This window comes from Beta vulgaris, chromosome 6 (genome assembly GCF_026745355.1).
Source record: "Beta vulgaris subsp. vulgaris cultivar EL10 chromosome 6, EL10.2, whole genome shotgun sequence".
In the NCBI taxonomy this organism is placed as follows: domain Eukaryota; kingdom Viridiplantae; phylum Streptophyta; class Magnoliopsida; order Caryophyllales; family Amaranthaceae; genus Beta; species Beta vulgaris.
This window is the reverse complement of record NC_079207.1, coordinates 67072271-67091831: the sequence shown is the minus strand read 5'-3', so window position 1 is coordinate 67091831 and position 19561 is coordinate 67072271. Positions and strand designations below refer to the sequence as shown.

General features: G+C 37.2%; 3 protein-coding genes across 9 annotated transcripts; 2 read left to right on the top strand and 1 right to left on the bottom strand.

Moving 5' to 3' along the window:
• The first annotated feature begins 710 nt into the window (after window positions 1-710).
• Window positions 711-4918, top strand: LOC104897612 (probable pre-mRNA-splicing factor ATP-dependent RNA helicase DEAH4). 7 transcript variants are annotated; one of them, XR_008969761.1, is made up of 5 exons: window positions 711-2955; window positions 3198-3288; window positions 3412-3576; window positions 4406-4564; window positions 4732-4918. XR_008969761.1 is itself a non-coding variant. In XM_057395464.1 (2 exons), exon 1 carries the CDS (start codon window positions 784-786, stop codon window positions 2905-2907), a length of 2124 nt encoding a protein of 707 aa, XP_057251447.1. In that variant the 5' UTR covers window positions 711-783; the 3' UTR covers window positions 2908-2955; window positions 3198-3577. The 7 variants fall into 7 exon arrangements, 1 of the variants encoding a protein (XP_057251447.1); XR_008969762.1 differs by lacking the exon at window positions 3198-3288; XR_008969760.1 differs by having other exon boundaries at window positions 3198-3576.
• A 277-nt stretch (window positions 4919-5195) lies between these two features.
• Window positions 5196-11100, bottom strand: LOC104897611 (uncharacterized). The gene is made up of 4 exons (XM_010684535.4): window positions 10499-11100; window positions 7832-8107; window positions 7270-7407; window positions 5196-7004 (listed from the first exon to the last, which is right to left on the bottom strand). Exons 1-4 carry the CDS (start codon window positions 10835-10837, stop codon window positions 5430-5432), a joined length of 2328 nt encoding a protein of 775 aa, XP_010682837.2. The 5' UTR covers window positions 10838-11100; the 3' UTR covers window positions 5196-5429.
• A 2575-nt stretch (window positions 11101-13675) lies between these two features.
• Window positions 13676-18391, top strand: LOC104897610 (NADH dehydrogenase [ubiquinone] flavoprotein 1, mitochondrial). Its single transcript, XM_010684534.3, has 3 exons — window positions 13676-13843; window positions 15830-17328; window positions 18132-18391. The coding sequence occupies exons 1-2, from the start codon at window positions 13841-13843 to the stop codon at window positions 17312-17314; spliced, it is 1488 nt and encodes a 495-aa protein (XP_010682836.2). The 5' UTR covers window positions 13676-13840; the 3' UTR covers window positions 17315-17328; window positions 18132-18391.
• The last annotated feature ends 1170 nt before the right edge of the window (window positions 18392-19561 follow it).

Sequence of the window (19561 nt, the reverse complement as noted above, 5' to 3'; positions counted from 1 at the left end):
GATCGGGTGATAAACGGATGATGTGTCGGGTGATGGATGAAAAAATATCATCCGAACCCGACTCGCATCCATCACCCGATTATCCGTCACCCGACTATCATCCGTTTAAACTGGGTTTTTCACCCACTTAATAAACCGGGTGGAGCGGATGGTATCCACTGGATATTGTCATTTCTAGACCATAACCTATTTGTTTCATCACTCTACTGTATCATGGTTCCAACTTTCTGTCTCTATTTCTTGACATGTGTGTACTTTCTATATTTTTCACTTATTCTGAAACGGAGGAAGTATATCGGACCGCAACAGATCGGATGCAGGTGGACCATGGGTCGGATTTGTTTTTGACACCCAATGGTTGATCCAAAAATTTGAATCATCAATTATTTTAATGTTTTCTCTCTCTTCCACCTCACTTATGATCTATCATTAGTTTTTATGCTTTTTTTACCCACAATGGATGATCTACAATTTTGGGCTTTTTAAACATTAGATTGATTTTTTTAATGCCATTAGATTGTTGCCAACTCACCATATATGGGGCCTACCAATTATTCTCTTTCATGAGTTTTAACTATGATGCAACAATGATAGATCATTGTAATGATCTAATCCTTCTCTCTCTCCTCTTTTTTTCTCTCTCTTAATTCTTTATAATATTTTTCTCCCTCGCTCCTCATGATCTAGTTTGTAGATCATCCAATGGGCTCACTCTTATTATATACTCTACAACTGCAAGTCTCTAAAGCTCAGTACTTGAGTGAGCTCACTACCTAACATCAAATGGAAAAACTCCCAATCCTTCAATTCGAAGACAAAATCATCGACACAGTAAACAAAAACATCGTCACCGTCTTAATCGGAGAAACAGGTTCAGGCAAAAGCACCCAACTTTCTCAAATCCTCTTCCGCCATGGCTACGCTAATTCCGGCACAATCTGCGTCACTCAACCTCGCCGTGTCGCCGCCGTCTCCGTCTCCCGTCGCGTTTCCCAAGAAATGGCCGTACCACTCGGCCAACAAGTCGGCTACGCCATCCGATTCGAAGATCGAACTTCACCCCAAACTCGAATCAAATACGTAACTGATGGTGTTCTTCTAAGAGAGAGTTTATCCGACCCAGAACTTCGCTCTTATTCCGTCATCATTCTAGATGAAGCCCATGAAAGGAGCTTAAACATGGACATATTAATGGGTCTTGTAAAAAGATTGGTTGATATTCGAGGTTCTTCGGGTTTTAGGGTTTTGATTACTTCTGCTACACTTGAAGGAGAGAAGGTATCCGCATTTTTTAACGGGTGTCCTGTTTTAAATGTACCCGGGAAACTGTTTCCTGTCGAGGTGATTTACAGGATGGATGATGATGGTGGTGGTGGAGGATTCAGATCTTATGTAGATGCCGCGTTGAAGGTGGCCATTGACATTCATGTTAAAGAGCCTGAAGGGGATATATTGATATTCATGACAGGTCAAGAAGATATTGAGAAATTGGTTAAGAAGCTCGAAGATCGAGTTCGGAGTTTGGAAGAAGGTTCTGTGATGGATGCTGTGATTCATCCACTTCATGGGTCATTGCCCCCTGAGTTACAGGTGCGTGTTTTTAGCCCTCCTCCGCCGAATTGTAGGAGATTTATTGTTGCGACTAATATTGCTGAGACTTCTTTAACTGTTGATGGAGTTGTGTATGTTATTGATTCTGGTTATGTTAAGCAAAGACAGTATAATCCTTCTACTGGAATGTATTCTTTGGATGTTGTTAAGATTAGTAGAGTGCAGGCTAATCAACGAGCGGGGCGTGCTGGGAGAACACGCCCCGGGAAATGCTATAGGTTGTATCCTTATGTGGTGTATAAAGATGAGTTTATGGAGGCCGCGGTTCCTGAGATACAGAGAACCTCGCTTGGTGGGAGTGTTTTGTATTTGAAAACATTGGACCTTCCTGGCATTGATATTCTTAAGTTTGATTTTCTAGACCCGCCTTCTTACGGATCTTTAGGTGATGCACTTAGGCAATTGTACCTTATTGATGCTATTGATGAGGATGGATTGATAACAAGTGTTGGGCGAACTATGTCTGAGCTTCCATTGGAGCCTTCATTGTCGAGGACTTTGATAGCGGCTAATGAGAATGGAAGCCTTTCGCAGGCTTTGACTATCGCTGCTATGTTATCGGCTGAAACTTCTCTGCTTCCTAGTTTCGTAAAAGGGTCTGAAAAGAAACGGAAGCATACTCCTTTGAAGCTTCCGGATGGAGATGGTTTGGGTGATCATATACAGCTGCTCCAGATTTATGAGTTTTGGAGTGAAACAAACTATGATCTCGAATGGTGCAAAGAGTATGGATTGCAGATAAGAGGGATGTCATTTGTCAAGGACGTCCGTGGACAGTTATGTCAAATAATGCAGAAGATGGCAAAATGTCCAATGGAAGTTCACGGGAGACATAGCTCTAGAGAAAGAAAACTGAGTTATAGAAACTTGAGGAGGGCACTCTGTGTTGGTTACGCTAATCAGCTTGCTGAAAGAATGATGCGCCATAATGGGTACAGAACACTTGGGTTGAAGTCTCAGCTTGTTAAGGTACACCCATCATCTGTGTTACTACCCGATGAGGATGGAATGCTTCCGAATTATGTGGTGTTCCATGAGTTGATAACAACGTCTAGTCCATTCATGCGGAATGTATGTGCTGTAGAGATGCAATGGATCTCCCCCATCTTGAAGAAGCTTGAGAATCTTGATATTAACAAACTCAGTGGGGGCATGAGTGATCTTGAGGATGATACTTCAGGAAAGGTTCAAGATGTGTTGAAGAAGGAAGCTAAGGATGTTGAGTCGCCTGCTGACCGTGATAGTAAGATTCAGGCAGCTCGAGACCGTTTTCTTGCCCGTAAAGGGAAGAAGTAGCCATTGGGTGAGAGATTGCCATCTGGTTCCAAGCACATTATTCCTGAAGTAGGTAAAACTTGGTTATAGTTTTTTTTTTTTTTTTTTATGTAAGAGCTCCTTTTTTTCTGATCTGAGACATAAAAATTGGCAGTTGATTATAGATTGTAGTTCAGAGTTTGGAGAATTTATGTTGGCGTGGTTATTTCTCTGAACTATACGAAAAAGATAGACCTTGGATTTGTGTTCTGATAAATTAGTGGTGAGTTAATGAACTTCTTGGTGAACTTACCATTGTTTGTTGTGTATAGGCTGCTGCATAGTAGTTAAGTTTATGACTGAAGGAGAGAGTTGGTTATTCATTCAGTTCAATAGGGCTTGAGTAGATGTACTTACTACCAAGTAAGGCATCAAGTTTTTTTGACCTTTGTCTTTCACTATTATAGCAATCGACCCTCGTATTCCCAAGTAACTTTACTTGATGCTTAATTGCTTATGGGCATCTTCACATCTTTCTGATGGCAGTGGCAAGATCCAAGCTGTATTGAGGCTGCCATCTGCTTTTAACTTGTGGAGCGTGTACTCTTCGTGTTCTATGTTCTGTCTTTTTACATTCGACTTGCAGTTAAGTCTTATCACTGCACTTTGTGTTATTGGTTTATTGTTGCTGGTGGTGACGTTCAGACTCAGGTTGGTGCTGCTTCTAAGTATGGTGCATGATTTCCAGTATTGAATTGGATGTAAACTGTCCAGATTATTTGATAGCTATATACTTCCCGGTTTTTTATTGGCTGAAACATTTTCTTTTAGAGACTGAAATTTCACAAACTTTGAACATAGTTTTTGTTTTCACTGATATTCTTGTGAGATCTTCTTGGTTTTTTTTTTTTTTTTTTTCTAATTTTCAAATCATTAAGTTTTCATGATTTTTACTATAAAGTTGTGAAAGTATTGATTGTTAAGTTGTGCATGGGACTGATGGGAGACCATGGAAAAAAACAAATGTTGTGACTACTAAAAATCAGAGGAAGCATTTCAAAATCTATGTTGTGAAATCAATCCAATAATAGTTTAAACTCAAGTTTCAACAAAGTCGGTTTGGAGTTTTGGTACTATGATGCCCCTAAGATGGAGGGAATTGTAAGCAAATGTATAATACAGAGGTGTAATTTGTGCTCTGTATACAAGTTTCTTTTTCCACGCTTTCTGAATAACTTGTGCTTGGAGAACTCCTCCAAACAATTGGCTTGTTCGTTGTGTAGCTTTTGAGTTTCTATGGATTTGCCATATGTACTTGTTAACTGATCCCATTTAGAAAAGATACTTTACATTAGAAGATCTGTTAACCATCTAATTTATGGAGTGTTGTACTGTTTATCCTGTTCTAATTTAAGATGTAAAAGTAGGATTTTTCAATGAAGATCGATTCGTGATCAAATGAATTTTTTTTTGAGCAATCCTTTTTGTTTCTCAACTTGAGATCCTGCGTTATTGATTTATTCCTTTATTTTGTCGAAAGGAAAAATGATGCTATCAGTAAAGTCGGAGAAATAGTCCCTCTGTGAAATCGGCACTTCCTTGGGCCATTTCTAGAAAAGAGTTTCAAGAAGGAAGCTAATGGCCAATGGGCCGTTTCCAAATCAGTTCAGAAGATAAAAGGACAGATTAGTAGTCACAGGTCAGTTACTACTTATAGACCATGATATTATCTTTTGGATGAGTTCACAATGTTTTTAGTCTGGTTTGTTGGAACTTGAAAGTCTGTTTGGCAATGATAATTGAAAATGCAGCTTTATTCGTTTTCGCTTCGAAACTAGAAAAATAATGATCTTATGTCATTTGTAGATGCAGGCTGTCACTGATGCTGGAATTATACCTCCTTTAGTCCATCTGCTCCAAATGCCGAGTTTAATCTCTAAGGGATGTTTCTTTGGGACGTTAATAACCAATAAAGCATAATGTACTTTCATAATGTATCACAATTTGTTTGTTCTATGATTTTCAATGAAAAAGGTCAAATTTTCACCTTTTATGGTGGCCTGGTGGGATGTAGGCATGTAGCAGTAGCAATATATGGGATGTCATACGATAATAGGGTTTTTTTTTTTTGTAAGATACGCAAATTAAACATCAAAATACACAAATTAAATCTTTACGATAATTTTTTTTTTTGCCTAGAATGAGCTATGTCGATTTTTGTCAGATTAAAAGTGATTTTGAGTTTTAATAATCTTAGCTCAGTATTTTCCGAATATTTCGATCCCATGCATAATTAATGATCAAAAAATCAAGTTGAGGAACAAGGTAACTATTTGATGCCAACATGCTCAATATACCCTTCTTGTGCTTTAATCATTTCGTTTCACCATATCTTCATTCACTAGCTACATCAAGTTGTCAAACCGTGCAACTGAAGATCAATATTGCCCCTTTTTCTTTAGGGTACAGAAAGATCATCAGTTTACAAGGCCCAATGAAACACAGCTAGCAATACATAAGAATGAGGATATCTTCTTAGAAACTTTTCTACCTTAACGTTACCATTAACTCCCAAACTCCTGATTGAATATAGCTCGGAGTGTCGTCTTCCCGAAAATGGCTTCTCTTGTCACTAGTTTTATCCCTCTTACCCACAACTTGGCCACCTCCATTCCACCGTCACAGATAAAATGTACTTCTCTGTTTCTAGTAGTCACTACGTGGAACATCCCCAACTGCTTATCGCGGCATGTCTTTGGTCGGTTTTCAAGAAACGTCGCACTGGGACCCACGTCAGCTGCCCGACAAATCACATTCCTCTTTCCAGACTTACCCCAGTGCAGCACCCCAGTTGACCTGAACATCTTCAGTTTCTTCCAGTGTGGAGCTCCTTTGCCTTCCTTAGTGTGCTTCTTCACCCTTGTACCACATAAAACTAGAATTCGTGCCAATTCATCGAGTATCACATGCTCGGCTTCATTCCCCACGCCATTCTTCCTTGATAGTGAAAGTGCCGTCTCGTGTCTTTCATTCTCAATCTCACATTTTGCACCTCGAGAGATCAGAAATTGGCAAGTGCTTCCATAGCCTTCCTTAGCTGCTAACATCAATGGGGTGTACCCATCACCGTCAACAGCATTAACATCGTACCCCATGCTTGTCAGCCTTCGAACGGAAGCTAAGTCCCCTTGTCGTGCTGCACAATGCAAAGCATAGGAACTAGCAGGCCTATGACTTCCGTTTTCAAGGGCATAATCCAGCGTTATCTTCTCAAAAACTTCTCGGTTACAGCTCGCTTCTGACAAGGTAAAAGCTGTTTCTCCATACTTATTGCTTACTGAAACATCAGCTCCCGAATATACCAGCAGACGGAAAGCCTCCACCTGACCACTTGCTGCAGCTACCATAGCTGCAGTAAACCCATTTTCATCCTGGTCATCAAGAGCAACTCCTGGTTGTTTTGTAAGGATTTTCAGTGCTTGAATTTCATTGGATCGAACCACAAACAGGATTGAAGAAAATACAGCAGAGTTACTAGATTTGACTACTTTCCCAGATCTAATCACCTCGAGGATTATCTGCTGGAATCCTAATGTCCACATAGTGGACCCTGCTATGGCGCTGGCAGATTCGCCAGCCACATTTACCAGACCAAAATCAGCACCTGCTGAGGCTAGCGCTTTAAGACACTCCTTGTGCTTGTATCTAGTGCATATCATAACTGCAGTCTCTCCTTCACTGGTTTTGGAGTTGAGACTGCAACCAGCAGTTATCAGGCGCCAAAGAATTTCCACTTCCCCACGGCGTGCAGCCAAATGTATAGGACGGATTTCAGTTTTCTGACTTGTTCTAAGAGGAAATTCTACATCTGCACCACAATTCAACAGCACATCAAGCGCTTGTGCATTGTTGCATATGATAGCATGGTAGATAAGGGTCCTTCCAAGGTGAGGTGTGTTAGGAGAGAGATGTTGAAGGAGCAAGCGCAAGATACTACCAGTTTCTTCAAAGTACTCAACTGCACACCAAGCGATGTTGTAAGGTTCAGCTAGTCCGGCACCTACTCTACACTCCTCTCGTGTTGCTGGGTCCCATGACCATGCACCTAACTTGACTTTAATATCTGTCCGGACACCCTCCTGTGACAGGTGAATGTTGTTATTGGCATACTGATTAATAGGAGTCTGATTCCAAAACAAGTGAAGTAGTATGTTACTCGGACTCTTCATTTTACCTCAAGTACCCGTATTAGATTCTTGACACTCCAACATGGACTTTGACACTTTATTTTGGATCAAATCATGGAAAATATAGCCGAGTATGACACTTACACGTGTGAGTACCCAAGTTCGAGTAACATGCAACTACATTTATTTGAAGTATAGTATTCCACAAGATACTCACCCTTAGCAGCAATTCAACAACAGCAGTTTGTCTGCTAACTATGGCTCCAACAATTGCGTTACAGTCAACATTCAAGTGCAGATATGGCTTGGATGACAGTAGCAACATGCGATCCATTGCATTAGCATCCACCCCACCCTGCATTTAACAAAAGAAGGATTCACGAAAGCAGATCTAGAACTGTATAGTAATGGTACGTATAATTAGCCCAAGCTGCCTCTGTGGCTTATTGCTGAAGTGTTAGCGTATATAGCATAGAAGATCATAATTATTAATTAGATAGTTAATTATGGCTTTTGAGATTGCAGTAGAAGCTTTCGAGTAGGTATCTTAGTTTTAATATCCTTTTATATTGTCCAAGTTCTTGGAGTTCCCACAAGGAGCTCTAAGAAACTTTTCTCTTAAACATTGCATTTCAAGAGTGCTATTCGACATATAGCACATTCCGGCCAGTAGCTTATGATTTGCCAAGGAGCCATTGAGGCCAACAAGAGAAATATCAAAGCTTCAAATATATGACGAGACACCAAAACGATCATTCATCAGAAGAGAAGGCACTTACCTTAATCAACACCTGAACAACATCAAGAAAGCCTCTGCAGCAAGCAGTGACAAGGGCATGAACAGCAACTTGTGCGCTGATAATGTTAGATCCTAAGAGTAGCTCTGCATGCCTTGGCCGCCCCACGTAGCATGCCTCCAATAATGCCTCCTCACATGCTGGCTGAGACACCCCAACTTTTAATAAATCTTCAAGGATTTCAACATGGCCACTTCGTACAGCTGCCGTTGTTGCATAGCCACGGAAGAGCTTCTTGTTCACATCAGCCCTAAAACTCTGTCATTTTCCCATAAAACTCAGCATTATTTGCAGGAATTTGTTATAAAAACTTGCACGTTTAGCTCCTTTAAAGTTCCTAACATTCGCCAATCTAAGCACCCAATAGGCAATAGCTGACATGATGCAACACCGAAAAGTTAAAAACTTCTATGTCGTCAATTTAATTACATATACAACACATGTTTACAAGAAAAAAGGCTAAATGAAGAACAAGTTCAGCCACCAAGGATGTTTTGGCCTAGTGGTTAAGATGGTGCTGTGAAACTTTGGTCACAAGTTCAAATCCCTCCTCTCCTTCTTTGTACTTTATACTCCTTTCGTGACACATATGGATAAAAAAAAGAACAAATTCAGCTGAACAAATAAAGAGGATTAGATGCGGGGGGGACAGTCAGTGGATATACAAAATCTTCCGTTTCTCAACTTTTTAATGAGAACTATTCTACATTTAGTCTCACTCTTTAAGTCCTTTTACAAAATTATCTTTCTGATTCAGTGAAAAATAGTGATAATAAACAATGCCAATCAAACAGGATACTGGCATAAGTCCTTCAAGGATAAAGATTTATAATTATCCACTATCTCACACACATTCTCTTTCTTGTAAGAAAGCATCTTTTTGTTTAACTAGACAAGTTTAGCACTTTCAACCAAAGATCAAATCTTATTTTAAGAAATCAAACGAGATCTAGATCCAAATCATGCATTATCTAGCAGAAAATACTTTTTCTTGGTCTGATGTCCTACCATTCAGCACGGCGTATGATTTCAACTAACCACCTTCTGGAAATTTCACTTCTCATTTCTTAACCAAATTACCAAATTACAACAGCAATGACAACAACTACTGCTACTCATGGACCATATTTACACAGTACTAGTAATAGCAAGTCAATGGAACTGTAGAGAGACGAGAAGTTAGAGACGAAGCATTTTCGAAGACTGGTACTGAAACTAATACTTAGATACTTCATTTCACGTCAAGTATCCATGTTTAACCCTCAACGATATGACATTTGGGTACTGCAGTCTGCATACAGCATGGAGACTTGGACACTTTTTTTGGAGTAAAATCGTGGAACTTTCTCATAAAATAGCCAAGTCGGACATATACACGTCTTTCGACACAGTGAACTAGTGCAAGCGACATAAGATTACTGAAAATTACATAGAACAGCTAAGAAACAGAAACAAAAATCATTCTATTCCACATGTTACCCACCCAGAAACTAATAGTACTAATATGTAGCTCAAGATAAAGCCAGAGATTGTTCCTACAAGACAAAAATTTGTTACAATTTAATGCAAAAACGGTAAATTTTCATTTTTAGTAATTAGTACTACTAAATCAGACCTCAACCAAAGAAAGAATATTTTGTCTTGTATATTAGTAAATTACTTGCTACGAGCCAAAATGACTGTTAAAATGCAGAAAACAAAAAATTAAAAAATTTATAATTCACAATCTTAATACTCCATTTCCAAACAAAATTTGCACAAAAAGATGCTTAAAAATTAGAATTTAAATCTAATTTCATTTTTTTACATTTCACCTTATAATCAATTTCTAAAGTAGTAACAACAAAATTACCTGAAAAAAAAAAGAAAGAACACTCATAGATTTTTAAAAAACAAATTATAGCTTCTATTAAAGCCGCGAAAATTATATTACTGTAAAGATCTTTATCAATCATTTCAAAGTGATATTGAAGCTTCAGAAATCTGCACAAAAAGTTTTTTTCTTTGCTCACAAATCCACATATCATACACAAACCAGTAAAAAAAGCAAGACAAAAAAGCTTAAAATCAAGACCAAATTCATAGCTCAACAATTGAATACCACTAAAAAAAAAAAATAGATTCACTATCTTAATAGACAGTATATTTATACAATTATACTCCATTTTCAAACAATATTCCACAAAGTAATGCTTAAAATCCAATTTCAATTTTTTACACTTCACATTATAAACAATTTCTTGAATAATAACAACAAAATTACCAGAAAAAAAAGCTTCTATTTCACAAAGAAATGCTTAAAAACTAGAAATCAAATCTAATTTCTTTGTTTTTACTACACTTGACCTCATAATTAATTTCTTACTAATAACAACAAAATTATCAAAAAAAAAAGATTAAAAAATTTAAAAAACATCTATTAAAGCCGCGAAAATTAAATTACTCTACAAAAAAACCTGTAAAGATCTTAATAAATCAATTACAAAGTAATAATGAAGCTTAAAAAATCAGCACAAAAAGTTAAAATTAGTCCCAGTCCAAAAGAACGGAGAAAAACTGAACTGCAGAGATTATTATGAACTTTTAACGCGTAAAAAAAGCAAGACAAAAAGCTTAAAAACTACTCTGTAATAACAATAATCATATTACCAGTAACCTTCTGACGAGGATGAGATTCCCAGAGTGGGCAGCAAGAAACAAGGCAGTAACATCAGTACGAAACTCTTCAAACTCGGACACAACTCGGTGAGTCGACTCACCATTAGGAACGAGTTCAGTTTTCATAGACCTCAAATTGACTGTACCAACGAAATCAACGTCGACGAAAGGGTGCGCGAGGAGTTCATCCGCGAGTTTAGAATCTCCGGCGAGAGAAGCGTCGATAAGTTTCTGTGATGCGGCTTCTACTTCGCCGGAAGTTACCGGAAATATCTGTTTTCCGGCGAGAAACTTGCCGGAGGAATTGTTGTATACTCGAACTCCGTGCATTTTTTTCGCGGGGGTTTGAGAAGTGAAATGACTGATTTACCCCCCTTATTGTTGTGTTTTCTCTCTCCTCTCTCTTAAGTGTCTGAAAGACAGTGGGTGTGCAGAGTGTAATTGTTGGAATTTAGAGATTTGGAGTTTGAGCTTCCATTTTAGCCGTTACACAGAGTCGTTGATACACAATTATTTGTTGAGGAATTTTTTTTTTAAAATGATGGGACCCATTAAATATTAGATGTGAATAGTAGAAGGATATCTCATGTGATTATTTTTGGGAGGGTGGGGAGTCAATTATATATATATATATATATATATATATATATATAATATATATATATATATATATATATATAATTTTTTTATTAGGAAAGTTAATTGGTCCGAAGATTAATTCCTGCTAGCTATTAGTCTGTAGTATCAGCTTCAGAGGTTAGATATAAGGCTAAACAGTTCAGAAGTGAATGCCTTAATATATTGTTGGGAATAAGGATCCGGATCCTATACTATGTCTTAAAATTTGAGATGGTATTGCATTGAGCTACCACATGTCTATAGGGAGTCAATTATATGGTTTTATATTTTAAAGTATGGTTTTTGATAACATTATCTCTTATATTACCTTTTTGCCTTTTTTTTGTAATGAACCTTTTGCTTTGGAATTAAGATAATCTTGAGTCTTTTTTTTAATAATTGTGTAGTAATCATTTTGGTTTTTAGGTTTTGATTTATATTAGGAAGTAAGCAAGTATTATGGTTCAGAATTTTATGGGTTGGATTGAGTTAAGGAGAATATTGTTTATTATGATTACATTTTTTTTTATCTATAGATGAATAAGATTTCATTGATATCGGTGTATTGATAATTAGAATTAAGAATTTTTCTTCGATCATATGACAAAGACTTTGGTTCTAGAATCCTAATTTGACATTTGCACTCTTTTTGTCGATAAAAAGTTACAATATAACATATTTACATTTTTTAAAAACATAATACTCCTTTGTTTACTCTTACTACTTGCAACACTTTTTTTTTATCGCAATCTCAAATTACTTGCAAGTTCAACATTATTGATTTCTATTCTCGTGTCTCCCCCATCTTGTGAGTAAAAGTAAATAGAGAAAGTATAATTTGTTAGTTTTTCTTTATAATCTTTGAAATCAATTATTTTTAATAAAGAATTATTGATTGCACCATATATTCAAATTTTAAATTTGTAATAATAAAAGCTTATAATGAGATAAAAATTAATTATAAATATATGAACTTGAATGATTACATTAGTGGAAGATAAAACACTATACCCCATTTATTTCCCCACATCAATTCCTTCTTGTTCACTTCTCTATTTATGAAAGATGAGCACTAACTCAAATTAGTCCAGCAACATCATGGTCATGAGTTGTGGGATCAAAACACTTGATGATTTCTAATATTTTACGATGATTTGAAATGCATTTTGTAATCACTAATCAAGATGTGATAATGATATGTTTAGGAGGGTCTACATAAATTATATATAATCCATCATCCAAGTCTATCTTCTCTTTATTGGATACAAATTTCTCTTTATTGTATCATTTTTGTACCAATCTAATCTGTTAATTAATAAGTTAAAGTATTGTCTATTTAGTTGCATACTTAACCCATAGGAAAAAGTTGAAAAAAAGAAAACAGTGATACAAAATTACAAATCATGCAAACAATAATTTCAATTTTCTTTACTTTGTTCTACTAACTCTTTCATCCTGTGGTCTCCATGTGTGTGTAGATGTATGCTTGTTAGGTCTAGAAGGCTTTCAATTTTATTTTTTTTGGTGTTGATGAGAATCGATACCAACATCTATTAAAATCGGGAGGGAAGCTCTAACCAACTGAGCCAACCTTCTCTCAAACTAGAAGGCTTTCATAAGTAGCATATTGTTATGCTCTTGTTATGGATGTTGCGAAGCTATTTTTAATCAAACCTCTAATTTTGGTCCAACCCTCTAAGTTTTGCCAAAAATTGTTTCTATTTAATAGGGCTTATAGCTATACTTTTCTTTGTGCTTGACTTATTAGCCCTTTAGATAGAACTAGAGAGGGTTGTCTAATAAGGCTATAGAGTATCGATATATAGATGCCATCTAATCCTAAAGGGGTAAAGAATACGTCGCCGCCTCAGATGTGCTATCAGCGGCTCTCTTCATCTTAGTATAGGAACCACTTAAATGCTTTGATCAAGTTATTCGATTCACACTTAGCTATCCAACAATTACAGTGAGCACGATAACTAGTACACTAGAGGTGTGTCCTTCCCTCACCTCTCGTACCAAGAAAGGTCCACTCAATGCTTTAAGGCCAGCCTACCATATACGAACAACCTATCCTTGGAGCATCCTACATCCCATGTGACAAAGAACCAATATCGATGTGCCAAACCTTCTCGACAATGTGAACCCGTTTGGAAGATCAGTCTATTATCCCCATCATAACTTTCATATGTTGCAACGGCCCGCTCGACGCTATCAAATTACTAAGGCCGACTTTAATCCCTCCTCGACGGGTGGGTCTTACATGCAAGCTCCCTACTACCTTTGAATTTGAGGGCCAATCTCCATCCTACTCAAGAAAACCTTTGAAGTTTGAACACATCATTACCTTTTGGGAGGCATGCCCCCATAAAAACTACCCATAGTAGCCCATTAACCCAATGGACTCAAATCCAATATCCAAGTGAACCTTTAAGTTCCCAAAACTACAAACCTACGTGGACCACTTGATCATCACATCATAAGTCATAAGTTCATAACACACCACCATTAAATCACCACCGTTGAATCACCCAAAACCAAAACTTCCCTCACAATTCCACGTCTCATAATCCATACCCGCTCACACCAGATCATTTATTTCTCTCATTTTTTCTCACTCACTTTCTCTCTCCTCAAATTCCCCAAAAAATAACACAGTCAAATCTGCTGAATCGACGATACCCCAGAAAAAAGCTCTCATTTCTTGCTTCTAATATGGTACGCTAATTCATCACAGTAAAATTCTTAAAGTTTGTTAATCTTTTGTTATTATTGGATACTTTGTTGTGTTTGTCTTCCATCAATTTCCATTTTTTTAGTTTGATTTATGGTTTGATTTGAGTTTTCTGGGATATTTTTGTTGCCTTTGGATCTTGATATCGAGTAATGTAATATGGGTTTCTATGAATTTTCTCTGTAACGCATCGTTTTTGCTCATTTTATGCAATTTTTGTTCGTTTTAGGTATTTTGGGGTTCAATAGATGACCGTCAATATCAATTGCTGCTTTTTTTTTAGGGATTATCCCGGTTATAATAGATAAAAATGAGATTTTTGATCATATTTTTATTGTGGGATATTAAAGATGATGAGAAATAGCTGCAATTTCCTGCTTTTTTTGTTGGGTTATCAATGAATTTGAGTTGGGTTAATCAATATTTTTAGGTCAAGCTGCTCAGTGGGAAAATTTAACATGTTTTAGAATTTTTTAGGCGGGTAGTTTCATCTTGTGAGGTAGGAATTGGGATATTATTTAGGAGTTAATAAAGGGGTCTTGATTAGTGCTAGTTATGATTTTTACTGCTTGAGGATCGTCAAGGAGTGGTTTTTATGTAATAATAATCTGTGGTTCGTTCGAATTGGAGCTACATTAATCATTTGGAAAGGAACAAATAAATGGATAATAGTTAAGTGCAGGATGCAAATAGGATGTTTATTAGGAAGGGAGACGATATTCTTTGGGTTTGTTCTTCTCTGGTGACCTTGTCATTGTTGCCCATATTACCTTGGTGTAGCCGGAGTGTATTAAGTTGAATTGTTAAAATGATTAGGCATGAGAAGCTTTAAGAAATCTACGTAAGTATTTGAAGTGATGCGAGGGAACTATAGGATCTTTCATAACGTGTTTGTGTGGTTTGCTGATATTCTTCAGCAGCTTTACATATTGCAATTAAAATTCTGCAGAACTTAGTCGTTAGACAATAATGTTAGCAAGTGGTATCGAATGCATAGATGTTACTTGTTAACCTTAAGATTTGCATTCTCATGTGCTTATCAGTTATTTGGTTGTAGAGTTGGCAGCATCTTGTTAGTCAACTGGTAAAAAGTAAGAAATGAGCTCAGTAAAGTGGAGTGTTGGTGGAAGTTTCATGTATCTACCTTACAAACTGATGTAGGGGTGTTTCTTTTATCAGAGTAAATGAGTCTATTAGTGATTCTTTTTGATGGAAATGAAAAGGAGTAGCTTTTAGTTTGACTTGAAAGGATAATGTCTTGGTCATGGAGATGTCATTCTTATTCCTTTTTCTAGATAAGATGCTTAACCCTCAAAACCTTTTTTCTTCTTTGTTCAATTGGATCACGGCACTTCATGATGGTGGTGCTTCCCGTTCGCATTAGAACAAAACAGCATGCTTTCTTGAATTTGAAATCAGATCGGCTCATTTATCCCCTTCCACTTTAATTAAATCGATTGCAAATTCCTTTTTCCTTTTTATCATGTTTGGAGTTCGGACTCTTTGTTTCAGCTGAGTACCTTTATAGGATACATGATACAATGGGTCTTGACTCTTGAATATTTCAATTTTGGTCAAAGTGAAGATAATGCATACTCCTCTATTCATTTATGCATATATGAGAACTGGACTTATCGTTGTCTACGTGTTTTGATCATTACTTTGGGCACTTGGTAAGTTTTAACCGTGTCCACACACCTCTAAATTTTTAATTTTCCATGTCTGAATTGTAGACCCATTGTTTCAAGTCCGAATATCATAGCTTTTACTTATTCATTAGCTAGTTTTTAATGAATTGATGTGAAGGTGAACACCGTGCTAATGGAGGCTATCTGGTGGTTTGTCATATGGTCTCCTCAAGAGCATTCTGTCAATATTATCTGTCTAAATTGCTTGTTAAAGCAATGATTTCTCTATGATAAGTAGCTTCCATGACCTTTTCTCCTGACTGTAAACATCTTTTTGAGCAGGCACCCCTGAGGGGAATTCTCAAACTTCAAAGAATCGGGCAGCTTCAGCGCCACTATGAAATCTGGGGTGCTGGCTACAGCAGATTGTTCAGCACCCAGGCTGCATCGACATCTAATACACCTCAGCCTCCACCCCCTCCTCCTCCTCCAGAGAAAACCCATTTTGGTGGCCTAAAAGATGAGGATCGTATATTCACTAATTTGTATGGTATTCATGATCCCTTTCTCAAAGGTGCTATGAAACGTGGCGATTGGCATAGAACAAAGGATTTGGTTTTGAAGGGTACTGACTGGATAGTCAATGAAATGAAGAAGTCTGGTCTTCGTGGACGTGGTGGCGCTGGTTTTCCATCAGGCCTCAAGTGGTCGTTCATGCCAAAAGTATCTGATGGTCGTCCCTCTTACCTTGTTGTCAATGCAGATGAAAGTGAACCTGGGACCTGTAAGGACAGGGAAATTATGAGGCATGATCCCCACAAATTGCTTGAGGGATGCCTAATTGCTGGTGTAGGAATGAGGGCCAGTGCTGCTTACATATATATAAGAGGTGAATATGTGAACGAACGCTTGAATCTGGAGAAAGCAAGGAAAGAAGCTTATGCAGCTGGACTGTTGGGAAAAAATGCATGTGGATCTGGCTATGATTTTGATGTTCATATCCATTATGGTGCTGGTGCCTATATATGTGGTGAAGAGACTGCACTTTTGGAGAGCCTCGAAGGGAAGCAAGGGAAACCCAGATTGAAGCCTCCTTTCCCAGCTAATGCTGGACTCTATGGATGCCCTACAACCGTCACAAATGTGGAAACAGTTGCTGTATCCCCCACCATTCTAAGGCGTGGACCTGAATGGTTTTCTAGTTTTGGCAGGAAGAACAATTCAGGGACAAAGCTATTCTGCATTTCGGGTCATGTCAACAAGCCTTGCACGGTTGAAGAGGAAATGAGCATTTCATTGAAGGAATTGATCGAGAGACACTGTGGTGGAGTGAGAGGTGGATGGGACAATTTGCTTGCCGTGATTCCGGGGGGCTCTTCAGTTCCCTTGCTTCCCAAACACTTATGTGATGACGTGCTGATGGATTTTGATGCCCTTAAGGCTGTACAATCAGGTTTGGGGACTGCTGCTGTGATTGTGATGGATAAATCAACTGATGTTGTAGACGCAATAGCAAGGCTATCTTATTTCTACAAGCACGAGAGCTGTGGCCAATGTACTCCATGCAGGGAAGGAACAGGATGGCTATGGATGATTATGGAGAGGATGAAAGTTGGGAATGCAAAGTTGGAAGAGATCGATATGCTTCAAGAGTTAACAAAGCAGATTGAGGGGCATACCATTTGTGCTTTGGGAGATGCTGCTGCATGGCCAGTGCAGGGTCTGATTAGGCACTTCCGGCCTGAGCTAGAAAGAAGGATCAAAGATCATGCAGCCAAGGAGTTGTTAGAGGCCGAAAAAAGAGGTCTACTGGAGGCTGCTGCTTAAATCATCTCATGCAGGTTCGAGCCTTCCTTTTTGTATTGATCTTTACTATTAAAATTATGTTTGGGCTGTTTATCTTGAAAGCGTAAGTGCCTTTAGTGACCACTTATACGGTAAGTAATTTCCTTAAGCACACAATCATGTCGAATAAGATTAACCATTGTGATTTAAGACTGCTTAGTTGTGCTGTAAATGTTTATTAATATGCAACATTTTTCTGTTGGATTTATTTTTCATATACGCTTCTCTTTTTACTTAATTGGTTCTTTATATTCCAACCATTTGCTGTTGTTTAAAAAGATCAAGGTAGGTAGTAGGTGAGAGAGTGTTACATGTGGGGTTTGACCCTTTCGAGAAAAGGGTGGATAGATAGTCTTGCTTGTAGAGCAAGAAGGTTGAGATGTGTGATTAGGTAAATTAAAATTGGGTAGAACAAAATAACACCCATAAACGAAAAGTGGCTAGAACAAAGAAAACAGAGGGAGTAATTGATTCCTACCTTTATTAGGAAAAGGTATCTCACTGCATTTTCTTGACGGAATTTAGAACACAGTCCCCTCTACTAGGAAAAGTGATTTCAGATTTAGTCTTTTGTATGAAGATTTGAAGAGTAAAATAAGTGTCCCCTTCTTGATGTGGAAAACATTTTCTCAATTCTATTGAGATAGGTGTGTTTTATACTTTTATTCTATTTCGCTCTATCAAATGTCAAATTTCTTTTATCCAACTTAGCTGAGGATACTTGAAATGTTTGCTCAAATGCTTTAGCTGTTGCTTTTCCCGCTGAATATTGACAGTTGTGTTGTCTCATATGATACAGGATATCTCCAATTCTTGGAAAATTGTTGAAATAAGAGACTGTAAGGAATTCCTTCTAAGTATAATTCAGGAGGTAGCTCAAGCACATGTATGTCCCAGTATTATGTTTTGTTTTGAAAGATGTATTAGCGACATGGCTGTATTCATTTTATCACAATAACTGCATACTTTTTGCGTATGTGTCTGGACGGACACAAAATTTTTACATTGTTCATGTTACTTTCGGGTGTAACTGTGTAAGGCAATGAAAACGTTTCTCTAGACCGCGCTTTAACAAGTATTTTTTTGGACCTACAGTGTCATCTTGTATGTGTTTCAGCGATTGGTCTTCTTACACTGTTTTGTAACGCAGTTTGTCTTAAAGGCTACAAAACAACTTCTAGGGGCTCCAGGATCAAAATTTATACATTATTCATGTTACTTTGGGTGTAATGTACCAATCTACCCAAACTGTATTTGAAGCTGGATAATGATTCTGATTAGATCATAAATTACTCCCTTTCTCTTAATATGTCGGCCTCGTCTTTGTGCATGGTCTCTAAGGCGAATTTAACCATTAATGTCGGTAAATTTAAATGGTGGGAATTTATGGTCAAAGTTGATGAACTTTTTATATTTCATAACAAATGGTGCGAAGATTGTTGGATAGAGAGTAATTGTAATGGATTTATTTATCCATTCACATAAGAAGGTACATGGTGCAAAATAACATGATTATTTAGTGTTCACCAATATTGTTCAATGGAACATGTCAAATTATAGAAGTGTTTAGTGCTTTTGGGTCACTAATTACCTTATCAAAGATAGCAAGACAACTAAAGAGGCCTATTTGGTATGTATCAAAATCAAGATAAAAGAATACATTTGTATATATCTGTTGTGGATGAATAGTATTTCAAAATTTGCAAAATTGCATTTCATGTCCATTGACATTCTTCCCATTTATTTTGGACACTAAGACTTAGGTGAAGGGATGAATGAGCTCAGTGGCGGATCCAACGTATTATATAAGAGAGATCAAAATATCATTTGGTAATTTTAGTTGGCGCAAAGAATTCTTTTTTTTTTAAAAAAAAAAAATATAAAACAATTTTGAAATTCTCAACTTTAATTTAAAATAATGAAAAAAAAATCAAATTTTAAGTGGGGTTAAATGGCTTCGCACCTCGAATGATCTTATGTTATTTTAACTTATTTGTTAAAAAGTACGTAATGGATATATTTTGAAATTGTTTATCAAATTGAGGAAATGTGAGTCGAACATAAACGGAAAATGAAAAAAAGGTCATGGGAGACAAACTCATTCATCCTTACACAACTTGTGAGTTATGAGCATGACACTTATTTTCTCATGCATTCCTCTCTTTTCCACTAATAAAACTCAATTACATACAAAAAATGTTGCAACGGAAGCGATTATCAAAGCAATAA

Coding starts and splice junctions, on each gene's coding strand:
- LOC104897612 (XM_057395464.1), top strand. CDS start 784: ATGGAAAAACTCCCAATCCTTCAATTCGAAGACAAAATCATCGACACA.
- LOC104897611 (XM_010684535.4), bottom strand. CDS start 10,837: ATGCACGGAGTTCGAGTATACAACAATTCCTCCGGCAAGTTTCTCGCC. Junction 8,108..10,498: donor TCCTCGTCAGAAGGTTACTG/GTAATATGATTA, acceptor GGAAAATGACAG/AGTTTTAGGGCTGATGTGAA. Junction 7,005..7,269: donor TTGTTGAATTGCTGCTAAGG/GTGAGTATCTTG, acceptor CACCTGTCACAG/GAGGGTGTCCGGACAGATAT.